The sequence below is a fragment of the Populus trichocarpa genome, chromosome 17, assembly GCF_000002775.5.
Source record: "Populus trichocarpa isolate Nisqually-1 chromosome 17, P.trichocarpa_v4.1, whole genome shotgun sequence".
Taxonomy (NCBI): Eukaryota; Viridiplantae; Streptophyta; class Magnoliopsida; order Malpighiales; family Salicaceae; genus Populus; species Populus trichocarpa.
The window spans coordinates 9,435,751-9,449,585 of record NC_037301.2 but is presented as its reverse complement, the minus strand read 5'-3'; the positions used below and the strand labels follow the sequence as shown (position 1 = coordinate 9,449,585).

The window sequence follows — 13,835 nt, the reverse complement described above, 5'->3', positions numbered from 1 at the left end:
GTCTTTTTTTTATCCATAGTACCAAACAGTACTCAGCAGAGTTGAAAATGACATTACATTTACAATAATATGAATATAACATTCCACAGATAAATTCAATTCAAATGGTTTGCGAGTTTCAATGAAACGGTTAGGTTCACACACCCTTCCATGAATGAACCTTAGCTGCTGTATGATTGGTCTGCTGGCGTCACCTAATCATCCTCTTTACTCCTCGATTTGCCCAAGTAATTAACTTTTTTAATTAATATTTAACAAGTATCTGCTTGCAACAATATCAGGGCCACCATCAAACATTAAGACAATAGCGTAGTCCCTCTGTAGTCTATCCTATCCCTTTTCTTTTTCATTTTTTTAATAAGTAGATAGCATTTTTATAATATTTTATTAATTATCATTGCTTCAGCTGACAATGATAATAATCGTGAAATTTGACTTCAAAATTTCAAATTAGCTTACCTGGCAAAAGCAGACCCAAGTTAACACGCGTGGCAGCTTAAAATCATAAAGTTAGTGCAAACGTATCTCCACCTAAGAACAAGTGTCTTGTCAAAATCATCAAGCTTTATGACATCTTCGATTATTTTTTTGATTTTACGATAAGGTTATTCATTTTTAGACCCCGTTTGGTACAAGGTATAGTTGAAAATGCTTTTCGCCTCATCATAACTTTAAAGTTGTTTAATTTGCATTATTTAGACCTATTTTTCATTTCAGATTATGATAAAAAATTGTGTTTAAAAAAACCTATAATTTATTTATTTTTAACTTATTTTTTTAAAATCATAGTTGCGAAAGCTAACATAATGCCGACCACACTTAAAAATAAATAAAACAAGTTATAATAATCAAATATTTCTTGAGATTTTATTTATTATATTTTTAATTTAAGATTATATGATCGTTGAATTATATTAGTATCTATTAGATAGGTGGCTCACACTATACTACGGGTCGAATTAAATTTTCTTAATATAAAAAAGGATGTTCAAGTGACATCAATGTTTTTTAAAAACCAAGAAAAACCAGAGACTCGGATAATTAACTTGATTAAGTTCAATAAGTTTGGTTAATTTAATAATATAATTAAAAAAAGACATCAACATTAAATAAAGAGAAAAAATAACAATAATTATCTATAAAAAATAAGATGTCAATATCATACTCAAGAGGAGAAAAAAAAAACAACTCATTGAAAACTTAATGTCGCTCTGTTGAGAACATTGTTCTATCATAAAAAAGAGCTCATCAAGATAGTTTTAATGTTATTATGAAACATTGCATGACAATACCGAAAGAGGTCACACACGATGCCACAACAACAACCTAGAAAGCAAACTAAACAAAATATCATAAAGTGAGCATTTCATGTTTATATTTAATTTATTAATTTAATTTAATTAAAAAATAGGAATTATTTAAAAAAAAGATAAATGTAAAAAAGAACGACAAATAAAAATATTTGAGATAAACTAAGTCATTTTTAAAATTAGTGAAAAATCCAATATAAAGAAAAAAAATAAAAATTATGGAGCTCAATCTTCAATTAAGAAAAAACATGAGTTAAAAAAAATCCAAGCAAATCTCCAAAATTTTGGTTAATTTCCCAAACTCATAGCCTGTAAAATCCTCAATCCAGTCTTAATCAAGAAACTCAATTCCCAAACAATTTAATATTGAATGATGAAATTGAAAAAAAATATCATTTTAAAAAAATTACCAAAGTAAAAAATACAGCAAAAACAAGAATAAGGATCAAATCTGACAGATGAAAAAGAATTGAAGGATGATGAAATTGAAAAAATTCCAATTTTATAAATAATTTAAAATTAAAAAAAATAACCATAAAAAGAACAAAGGTCAAATTAAAAGGAAAAATAACATGAAGGGTTGTCTTGAAATTTTAAAGGGTCAAGTGTTGAAATTCATGAGGAAATAGAAAATAAAGGGAAAAAAGACCACTGATACCGAATCGAAAGTTAGTAAGCCATATGTGCCACCTAGGGAGGGAGAGGTCGCGGAGACAATTACAATGCCACTTCGAAAGTCAGTGTTTAGCTACTGTAAGACACCTCATGTGCCATCCAAAGACAATAGAGACTCTCCACATATCGGCATGATTGTTGCACACGCCATTCTAATTATGCATAATACTTATTTATAAAGAGTACATGATAGTATCCAAGTCTTAATTACATACTAATATTTGGGCTAGAAACAAGGTGTATAAATGACTAGTATCTTCTATATATGGTATTCATATCCCTGGAATCTTTAATGAATCATTCTAACATCTTCTTCCTTTTTCCCCTTATGAAAAATCCACATCATTAATCCACATCGAAAATTACAATACAAAATCGTTAAAGAAAGATAAATAGAAATTCCAATTACTGTATTTTCAATATTTAATTTCCTAAATTAATGAGCCAAAATATAAAGCTCTAAGCATGAGATCAAAAATACAAAGCTCCAACTCGTTAGTAATTATTTTTTAAAAACTAAATAAAAAAATCAAATTCATAAACCAAAAACCTTCTATTTGAGATTTAAATCTAAATTATTGTTATAGTGATGGTTATCACACTCAACATAAATGAGACCATCGAAATTAAAAGGAATATGAAAAATGAAATTGCTACTTAGTTTTGTAAGGGTACTAAAAATCCTAAAATATATATTGGTTCCAAAGATCTAAGTAAGTGATTGATTATGCTTAAGGAAAAATAAAAATCTAGTTATCAGAAAAATTGACGCTAATAGTATCATCCAAGGTACTAGTCAATAAAAACCTGGTCGTCAAAGAAACGAACACCACTAGCACCACCCCAAGGTACTAGTCAATAAACACTTGGCTGTTAAACAAACTAACGTCACTAGCATCACCCAAGGTACTAACCGAATATATTCCCTAGTCGTCAGAGTCAGATAAACTGATGTCACTAGTACCACTTAATGTACGAGTTAAAGTCACCTCTTTTCCATTGTTCTATATATATATATATGAAGAACACAGGTAAAGAAGACTATAATTGCTTATATCCTTAAGTTTTCTATATTTAATAACGGGTAGTGGTGTGAAGCACTTAATTGGTGTCTGTGCTTGGGAAATGGTCTCCTATTGTTGGATGGATCTTACGATCTATTTTATACCAACAAGCATCCGATCATCAACATCTAATTTAATTAAAATTTCAAACCAACACTTCATTGAATACAAGTTTCAATCAAGTAAGTTTTCTACCCTTTTAGATTTGTTTTCTTTACTTAACATGCTATACACATTCCATTCATAACAAATGCTAAATTCTTCAATGTTTCCACTTTTAACCATCCATTAATTTACCCATATCCATATTTGCTTTTATTACATTTTCATATTTATACTACATTTATGATTTCATCTCAACTTCATCAATCCACTGTTCGTTCCATGTTTTCACAAATTAATTATATAATTATTCTCATCGATGTCTTACAAACTTTAAAAATTCAAGGTTCATTAGAAATTCAACCACAATTAGATAAACTAGTTAAATCCATTTCAACTCATCTTTAATATATCAACACTTATTTAAACATTCATGAATGAACAAATATTTGCTTTAGCTCCAGCTAATCCCTAATTTCTTTTATTATGACTGATCCTTTATGCCCTCTTCTTTCTTTTTCTTTTTCTCCTTTTGTTTTACACTTTGATACTTCATATAGACGCAATTCAACACATTTATCATTGTAATTAAGTCAACTAGTTTAAATTTTTCCTTTATTCACCTAAGCAGTCTTTGGCCTTAAATAAGGTCATGAGTTTCTCTCCAAATGTTTTTGTAATGTTAGCTTCTTACCCATTCATTTATACATATCCTAACACAATTCAACCCAAAATCCATAACAATTATACCAATTTAATTCATTCCCTAGCTTCTTACCCATGTTAATTCTTCCTAATTTTCCATAATTCTCACTTAGCCCAATCTTTTTACAAGTCCAATAACATGATTATAAGCTAAAACATTCTAACATACAAAACCCTAGGTTCCATAATATAAACATTCATGCTCAAGTTTGAAAAAATAAGATTAGTTTTGTTCAAACATGAGAATAGAACTTCAAACCTCCTAATGACAACCAATGAAGGCAAAATTTTAAAAGAAAACCAAGTTTCTTTCTCAAGTCACTACTTCTTCTTTCAACCCTTTAAACCCCTACATTTCAAGCTTTAAAATTCAACAAAATCTTCAGATTTCTTGTTTAAATATCTTAAAACTCCCTTTAAACCCCTAAGTCCCTACTCTTTTTAGTGTTTCACTTGTGAAAATGTGAAAAACATTTAAAGAAATTCTCCCCTCCTTCATTTCTCTCAAGTTTCGGTCAAGTGTGGCTTCTACATGAAGCCACACTATTTATATTTCTTCTAATCCCCATTAATTGCTACAATGCAATCATGTATGTATTATATTTTTTCATCTAATTGAAAACCCGTCTCGTTTTATTTTAAATCATTGTATCTAAAAGTTTATTTAATAAAAAATCTCTTATCAATTATTTATTTTCCTTCTGTTCTAAATTTAAAATTAACACATTTTTTCATCAAGTTTAATTTCGAATATTTTTATTAACATCATAAAATTTTATAATCAGGAGTATAAATTGATTTTGTGTTTTTAGATAAATTAGAGGTGTTTTGAGCTAAGAGATTGATTTTGTTGAGGTGTTAATAATGTTTATTAGGTGTTTTTTTATTCAAAAAATATTAAAAAATAGATTTTTGAAGCAAAAATACAGCTTGATTCTTTGACCACCTCTTAGGTGGTTGAAATTTAACATGTAGACAACACATCGTTTGCTTTTTGGTCTAGTCCTTAAAAAAAAAGGTTAGCCACAAGGGTCTCATCTCATAGGCAGATGCATGTCCAACTCTTTATACCCTTGCCTCTTTATTTATTTTTAAATTTTAAATTTTTTTATTCATATTTAAATTCACTATAATTTTTTTTAACATTACATTTCAATTTCTTTCATATTTATCAAATAATAATATAGGTTTTTAATGAGAATGTTAATATATAGAAATCTATATATATATATATATATATATATGTGTGTGTGTGTGTGTGTGTGTGTGTGTGTCTAATATGAACACAATAGCTCATGAATACTCAATTAACATAAAATTTATGTTTCTTGGAATCTTTTATATATCTTTGATATAATTTTATCACATTTATCAACTCTTTTTTTTTTTTTTGTCTTCAATCATGTACAAAATACGAAGACTTTATTTTCATTTTTCTTTTAAGATCATGAATTTTTGTTTAGAAAACAAAGTTTGTAACTTAAAACTTGTTTTTGTTAAAAAAAATTAAGAGAAGCATTAATAAGAAAATAGATTGTAGATTGGAGAAACACATTTTTCTTTTTATTTCAATAAAATATAAATTATTATTTTGATTAAAAAAACATTGACATGTAATTAAATGTGAACAATTAAATAGATACACATGATACGAGATCAAATACGTTAATCTACATATAATTATCAATTTATTTTATTAAACACTTGCATTGAATTTTCATTTCACACTTCAAATATTAATTGATGTAAAAAAAAAGTATCATTACCTGCACATTCTTTTTTACGTTGCAAATTAACTTTCGATCTCACCTGCAATGAAAAGCCTGTAAGTTGAGTGGTTTACCGTAATAGAAATTTGATCATTATCCAAACCAAACCAAACCAAACCTTTTTAGACACAACTAGTATTTTGGCCCGTGCTACGCAACGGGTTGGGTATTTTTTCCAACCTTAAAAAAATTGTAATATAAGGAACTAAAAAATCTGATGGGTGTTGGCCAAAACACTTTTAAAATATTTAAATGGTGACATGTTGGGCAACATATTTTTCTTAAAAAAATATTGAGACATCAACACATTAGATTGATCTAGGCCAACCAAGATTCATTTGCGAAACCCATGATATGGGATATGAGATAGTGATAAAACCATAAAATCCATACAAAAAATATATTAGAAAGCTCAATTATAATGAACCAAATATTGAAAGCTAAAAGTGAAAAAAATATAGAATTAAAAAAAATAACTCAGGTAAACCTATATCGGCGGGGCCACAACGATGCGAGCCAAAGAAAAAGTTTTTAAATGTAAGAAGAAAATTTTTAAAGTGACGCTAGGATAATATTAAAAAATAACATGAAATAAGAAAAAAAAAGTTTGGTTAATTTAATAATATAAAAAGATAACCTTAATTTAACAACATGAAAAACAAAGCAGACCTAGGTGAATCTCCTAACTTTGAGTTAATATTTCAAAATCATAACATGTGAAATCTCATATCTGGGCTTAATCAAGAAGTTCAATTCCCAACCAATTTAACTTTCAAGGATAAAATCAAGAAAAAAAATAAATCTAAAAAACTTGTCAAATCATAAAATTAACAATTAAAATAATGAGGATCAAACCTAATAGAATTTTTTTTGAAAGAGGATGAAAACATAAAAAGAAATGAATTTTATAAATCACCTTAAATAAAAAAAACAATCAAAAGAATGAGGATCAAATTTGAGAGAGGAAAAAAATCAAAGAAGGATGAAATTAAAAATAATATTTTCAAATAAAAAAATTGCAACTAAGAGAACATGGACTAAATCTAAAAGGGAACAAAATTGAAGTGATTTTCTCAAGGGGCAGTGTGCAAATCGAGGTGGATGAGAGAAAAAAAAGAAAAAATAGTGAATTTGCACTAAACCGAACCTATTCTCCATGCATGCACCATCTAAAAAGAAAGTGGACGTCAAGACAAATCAAATAATACAGTAGAAGTATGGCTACAACCATTGGAGTTAGCCACACACGCCACCAAAATACGACAGAGCAATTGAAGCATGTTTTTATGGTAAAGACAATTGAGTCATTACATTGTTTATAGTAAAATGAAATCCTGTAAAGCTCCTAGATCCAAGGTTATTTTTTTTTAACTTTTAAGGGTAAGACAATAATTTAACTATTATAAAAAATTGAAAAAGACTGTGTTTTCATAAATAAATAAATAAATAAAGATAAATTAACCTCATAAAAAATTCTTTTACCCATTAAAATCAGTTCATTTGTTTTTTTTTCAAAGATAAAATTAGAATTTTATTATTATAATCCAGAATAAATACTTAGAGTTATTTTCAAACATGTTTTAACGATGTTGGAAGAAAAAACAGGACACTTTTAGAACAATGCAAAATCGGAGAGCGTTTGCACATGGAAAAGAAAAAAAAAGAGAAGAAGGAAAAGGAATGAAGGGTAGTATTGTGAATTAGAAATTTGAAAGTTGTGGGTGGCAGTATCGAAATATAAAAAAAGACTCAATTTGTGAAAGAGGTCCAGACCATAGTCATTGCAAGTTGATAAGATGGGTTACGGAAAGCCAGAAATGCAGGTTCTTCTTCTATGATTTTGAAGTGTTTACCACTCAAAAAAACCTCTCCTGCCCAACTCGTCCCTAGCTAAACCGACCCATGATTTTATAATATTCCAAACTACAAATTAAGACAGACCCTTAAAAAAAAAGAATAAATAAAAATAAAGCCAATTAACTCGGAGAAACGAATTATTAACCATAAAGCCAAGTCAAATCAAACATGTGCACGCTGATATTGTAATGTACAGTGATTTTTACTTTTTACTTGAAAAAAATTAAATTTTTTTTTTATTTTTTTTTATGTTAATATATTAAAATTATAAAAAATATTTAAAAAAATTAATTTAATATTTTTTAAAGTAAATATATTTTTAAAAAATATATAAAAATAAAAGTTATTGCACATCTTCTCTTAATAAGATATAGTTTTTTTTTTTAAAGAAAAAAAACAGACATAGGAGCCAGGTATAAATTCCACTATATACTACTTACTAGCTAGGGGCAATCAGCAGGCTTATTTATTACACACAACGTCTAAACCTCAAGTGGGGTCAAAGACATAACCATAGATTAGAACTAGGGTTAAAAACACAAGTGGGTTAAGGTTAAGAAGCACAACCACAAAACCCAGATTTTTATTTATCAACAGTCATTGCTCCTCCTCCTCCTCCTCCTCATCATCATCATCGTCCTTCGCTTTAGCTCCCTTTCTCCCCAAAATCTCCATAACCCCTTCCCTACTAAAAAAACAATCCCATCAATAATTTCCCCTAACGCCACCACCAAAAAAAAAAAAAAAAACCAATCTTTATAAACCCCCTTCACATCTTCACAAATTATTTTCATTTATTTTTTAACACTTAAATGTTTGAGCCATGGACATGACAACAACAACAACCACTCCCACCCCCACCAACAACAATAACACAAACACTCCAACTCCAAAATCCCCAGAAGCATACACTGAAACACCAGCCCGGATCCATGACACAAAGCCTTTGTCTTTCACCAACGGTGTCCTCAAACGCCACCCTCCACACCACCACCACCACCACCACCACCACTTTTCACCATCTCCAATAGTCATAGCCTACAAAGAATGCCTCAAGAACCACGCCGCGACCATAGGTGGCCATGCTCTAGATGGCTGTGGAGAATTCATGCCTTCTCCGATAGCCACTCACACTAACCCCACTTCTTTAAAATGTGCTGCTTGTGGCTGCCATCGTAATTTCCACCGTCGTGAACCTGAAGATTCCCCTCCTCACACCGCCACTACAACAACCATTCAGTACCAATCTCATCACCGTCACCACCCACTCCCACCACCACAAGCTCAACCTCTGCACAATGGAAGCCCCAACTCAGCTTCTCCTCCTCCGATCTCATCCTCTTACTACCCTTCAGGTCCTCACATTTTGCTAGCACTCTCTGGTGGCGTATCGGGTTTGAATGAGAATGCGAATATAAATGTTCCTCCTCCAGTTGGTTCTTCGCCGCGTAAGCGATTTAGGACAAAGTTCAGCCAGAGCCAGAAAGAGAGAATGTATCAGTTTGCAGAGAGGGTTGGATGGAAGATGCAAAAAAGAGATGAAGATTTGGTTCAAGAGTTTTGCAATGAAGTTGGGGTTGACAGAGGTGTGTTGAAAGTTTGGATGCATAACAACAAGAACAGCTTGGGTAAGAAAGAACACCTTAATGGGAATAATAATGATATTCTTAGGAGCAATAATCTTGAAAACTCCGACAACAGCAACAATGAGGCCAACAAGAACATCACCAACGACAACAATAACGGCAGTGAAGGCTTGAACCATCACCACAACCATCACCACTTTGAGAATGAGAGTCATGTTGGAGTACATGTTGGGACTAATGGGTCTTCCTCATCTTCTTAAAATCTTATCAGGGACTGTTGTTGTTTTTGATGATGATAATAATTGTTAGCTAGGTAGAGAGATCATAAGCAGGGATGGGTATTAGTTGTTTATCTCTTTCTTTAATTCTCCATATTTTTTTTTCAAGTTTTCTGATTTTTGTTTCTAGTTTTAATTAATGACGATCTTATCACTTTGTTGAGTAAAGGCATGGGAGAGACTTGATCCAAATTAAGGGAAAATCTATTCTCGGTTATTTGATCTAATTTCGGTTCTTCATCATCATTTACTAATCTTGTTTTGTTGTTTTTGCCAGTTATTTTGGCATGTGGGATTCCATTTTTTTCTTTCAAGGTTTGCTGGGCATCATGAATATTAAGTAATCAATCACTTCTTTCTTTTCTTCAGGTAATAATTAAGACAATTAAAAAACCTGAAACATTGTTTTCTGGAATTCCCAGGTAGTGAAGCTACAGGATTTTAATTTCAGGATCCAATGTCCCTTCAGCTCAGTCTCGAGAGATTTGTAGTGAATAGAGAGACAACGAGAGAAGAGAGGAGAGATTCTTCTTAATCTTCTGTCTGAGGGAAAGGAGCAAAAAGTGGGTGTAACAGGGAATGGGGCGGTTACATATTATTCTAACATATCTCATTAGCTTCTATCCAGTACTTTGTTTAGTTTAGTTAGTTCTTAGAACTTGTAAAGACAGAAGCTGATTTTAGGAATCTTGCATTGCATTATTTCATGACCTTTTTCAATGATCAGAGTCCATTATTTTAATTAGATTTTGAATTACAAAGTTGTCTATATTTACTGCCATGGATACAAAAGTACGAGATTCTAGTGGTTCTTTCTATAAGGCTGCGGACAACAAGGTGGTGGTGGTGGTGTTATTAAGGACACATGTTTAATTAATTATGCTCCATTTATGATGGCAGTGGAGGACTCTTGCCGTCTGATATTCTTAATATTGTACTCTTCTTTGATATGATCTGCACTAGCTTGGGATTTGGGTAATGTAACGTGGGAATTGTTTAAGGTGGGCTGTTGCTTAATCCCGAGTTGAGATGATTTGATTTGACTAATCAGTTCATCAAATTGGTGACAATCCAACCTCTACTTTATGCGAAATTAAAACCTCACTTACCTTTTAAGGGAAGCAGACATCATATTTACTGTTACAAAAAATTATAAAAATGAGAGATGATGACGAAAGGGTACTTAAATGTTAGACTGTCTTGTCTAGCACCTCTCATTTGGGTTGCTTTGGATTTGGTGATTGATGAAGTCTGTAATCTCATTTTGTGGGGCACGTCTTGTGGCCATGTCTAGGATAAGCATGGGCGGTCCCTAGAGTCCACTCTTAACACCAGCTGTATGGGTGCATGTCTACAATTTGGCAAAGTTTTCTTTTTTTAAAATAATTTTTATTTAAAAATATATTAAAATAATATTTTTTTATTTTTTTATATTAACAAGATCTAAAAATATTTTTAAATAAAAACTCAATTGGATCTAAAAACAAACCTTTTCTTTTGAAACATGGTCAACAAATTAATAAATAGTGAATGATGTAGATGGTGAATGATATAAATCAATAAATTATGCATGGCTTCGAATTGATTTAATTAATACTCAATAAATATTGATTTTTTTTTTGTTCGAGAATAATATTCAAGGGTTTTACATTTGCATTCATTGTGTGTTTGGTATTGTGATATAAATCGCTTTTTAAAAGTGTTTTTTTGTTTGAAAATATATCAAAATATTTTTTTCCAGATTTTTTTTTGATATCAACACATCAAAATAATTGAAAAGCACTAAAAAAACACTAGTTTGATGTTTTTTTCAAGGAAAATGCTCTTTTAAAACACATCCAAGCACAATTAAAAACGCACTAAAAAACAAGCACCTAGTCATTATGCCTCACAACGTTGGGGTAGAACTATGATTTCAATATTGCATGAGCTTTCTTACATAATTTATAAAAATTACTAGATTATTAGCCCATATCATGTTGTAGGTTGGATCAATTTTTTCTGAAGTAAAGAAAATTGTCCAAGCATTGGTAACATCTAATAATTTTTTTAATCATAAACTCAAAATATAATGTATATGAAACAATATATTTTTTTTAAATATTGATATTATGATATATTAGATGATATTTTTTTAAAATATTGAAACTACACTATATTGGATTAACATTGATTAACCTGTCAAGTCTACGACTTGGATCATGAGAATATGATAACTTTACAAAAAGTAAATCAAAATAAATTATGAAAGCAAATTCTTAATCAACTTAATGTTGAAAGATGAAAAAAAAGATAAAAAAAAAATACTTGAGTCAACTCAGGTTAACCTACCGAACCTGCAACTCAAATTTTATGAGGAGGTGTATAGTAAAAATTGATGTTCTAGGATTAAGACAACAACACCTGGGGGGTGAATTAGGTGTTCCACCAATTATATCAAATAATGAAAATAATCACACTACACACATATAACACAATAACCAACAATATAATTAAAGTGATTAAAGTAAAGAGATAAGGAAAAAGAGATTGCAAACTTGATTTTTAGCATGGTTCAGTAATCCTATATTCACACCTCAAGTACCAACCGTACTTGAGTATTGTACTCTTTTACTAATCCAAGTGAAAGATATAATGCCATTGATGAAACCACACCAAGCAATTACACCAGATGTCCCCTCTTCAAGATTTTTCTCTAAATGACAACACCTCACCAATCCTAAGAGTTTATCCAAACTCTCAGGTGTTAACAATTATGATTTGCTTACAACAAGATTCACTTTCTAAAAGAGTAGATTATCTAATTGAAAACTATAATCTCTATAACTCACTTAATAACACTTAAAATGATCGAAGGTGTGTAAGTATAATAAATGTCAGATTTTGTACCCTTATGCTAAAATATAAATATTTAATTTAGCATAACTTAGAGTATGTTAGGATTGATACTTTTTAGTTGGTTTTTCTTTTGAAATAGCTTCTATATCATGTATGTTTAGAATCTCTACTTAATATTTTCATAAAACAACCTCTTCTCTCCTCAATCTTTAGTCTCCACCCACTCGATATCCTTCATTGAAGCCGCACCAAAATAACCACCAATCTCGCCACCAACAGCCACCACTGACCCAACCACAATCCAAGCTTGCCATCACTTTTTCCTCCTCAACCCACACATTGTAACACCTATCAACTGCGACCAATCCTCAACACCACTAGTGGCAGTGAGTTTTTCTAAAGAATCCATAACAACCCCAATAAGACCACCAACAACAGCCATGACCACCGTGAGTAGGCCCATATCCAACTTCTTACCAACTAGAGCTTAATCTTTTCAATTATGCTCCATCTTTCTCCCAGTTACCTTCATCAACTACGAACCTACACCAGCAACAGGCCACCACGTGAGGTGGCTCCTTCTTATTTAGAGCAAAGAAAAACAACGTTCTCCTCTTAGCTCCTCTACTCAACAAATAGAACCAATGACGGTCACACCCTACACCATTTTTGTTCCAATTTCCAGCACCCCTTTTATTTTTCTCTCATCACTAGCAATTTCAATTTCTTTTTCAAAAACCTGACAACCTCTTTCTCTCTTTCAATCCGTAGCTCCTCCGTGCCTATATCCTCCCCTCCAGCAACCCAAAAGCGAACTTAAATACTGCCCATTCTTTCTTTCTTGATTATAAAAAAAAGAGAAAAAAATGAACTACTTGTGATTTTTGTTATGCATGTGACAGTGATATCTTGGTAAATTTTACTCAGTAACATCGATAACATCCAACTATGAGCTAAGCGTTTACTTGGTAATGGCGGTCATATTGTGCCCCAATCATTCCTTATAAATCTCTATATTGCCTTCATAGAAGGTGGTCACTAGGCAGGCTATAGACTCTTTTGAGACAAACTAGTAAGCCTACCCTTCATGTAGTGGCTTAGAACCTGCCCTTCGAATATGGACTCCCTAATAATTTATTTTGCATCAAGACAGACCTGATCAATAATCTTGAACTCCGCATGATTTTTTGAGCTAAGATTATGATTGTTTCTGAATATGGGCAATAATTTAAGATGATGTAACTAGCTAGGGGAATTACCTAAGGACTAAAGCTAGTAAATTACCGTATATGAAAACCTTTTTTTTTTTTTTTTTAATGAAATGGGATTAGACCCACCTTTTTGTTTTTTACTCTCCAATTTGTATGAGATTTAACCTAGATGAGGACTTGAGAAAAATCTTTTCAGATTATCAGACTATGGATTTTTTCCTATATTCAATAAAGAAGTTATGGACTAGCCCTTTGAATAGGTTAATCCATATGTGATGTACGTATACATATACTTACATTCATAAGCATTCATGCATTCATGCTTTGGGGTCTTAAATGTCTTGAGTACATATACAAGTTGAAATATAGGTCCCTAAAAATCCTAAATCAACAGAATTTACAACACTTGATTTCAATAAAGAAACATGGAAGATGAAGAA

The 13,835-nt window shown here is 31.0% G+C and overlaps 1 protein-coding gene across 1 annotated transcript; it reads left to right on the top strand.

The window, feature by feature from the left end:
- Positions 1 to 8,075: 8,075 nt before the first annotated feature.
- On the top strand, positions 8,076 to 9,573 carry LOC7495973 (zinc-finger homeodomain protein 9). The gene has a single exon (XM_024588281.2). It carries the CDS (start codon positions 8,306 to 8,308, stop codon positions 9,326 to 9,328), a length of 1,023 nt encoding a protein of 340 aa, XP_024444049.2. The 5' UTR covers positions 8,076 to 8,305; the 3' UTR covers positions 9,329 to 9,573.
- Positions 9,574 to 13,835: the final 4,262 nt, after the last annotated feature.

Coding starts and splice junctions, on each gene's coding strand:
- LOC7495973 (XM_024588281.2), top strand. CDS start 8,306: ATGGACATGACAACAACAACAACCACTCCCACCCCCACCAACAACAAT.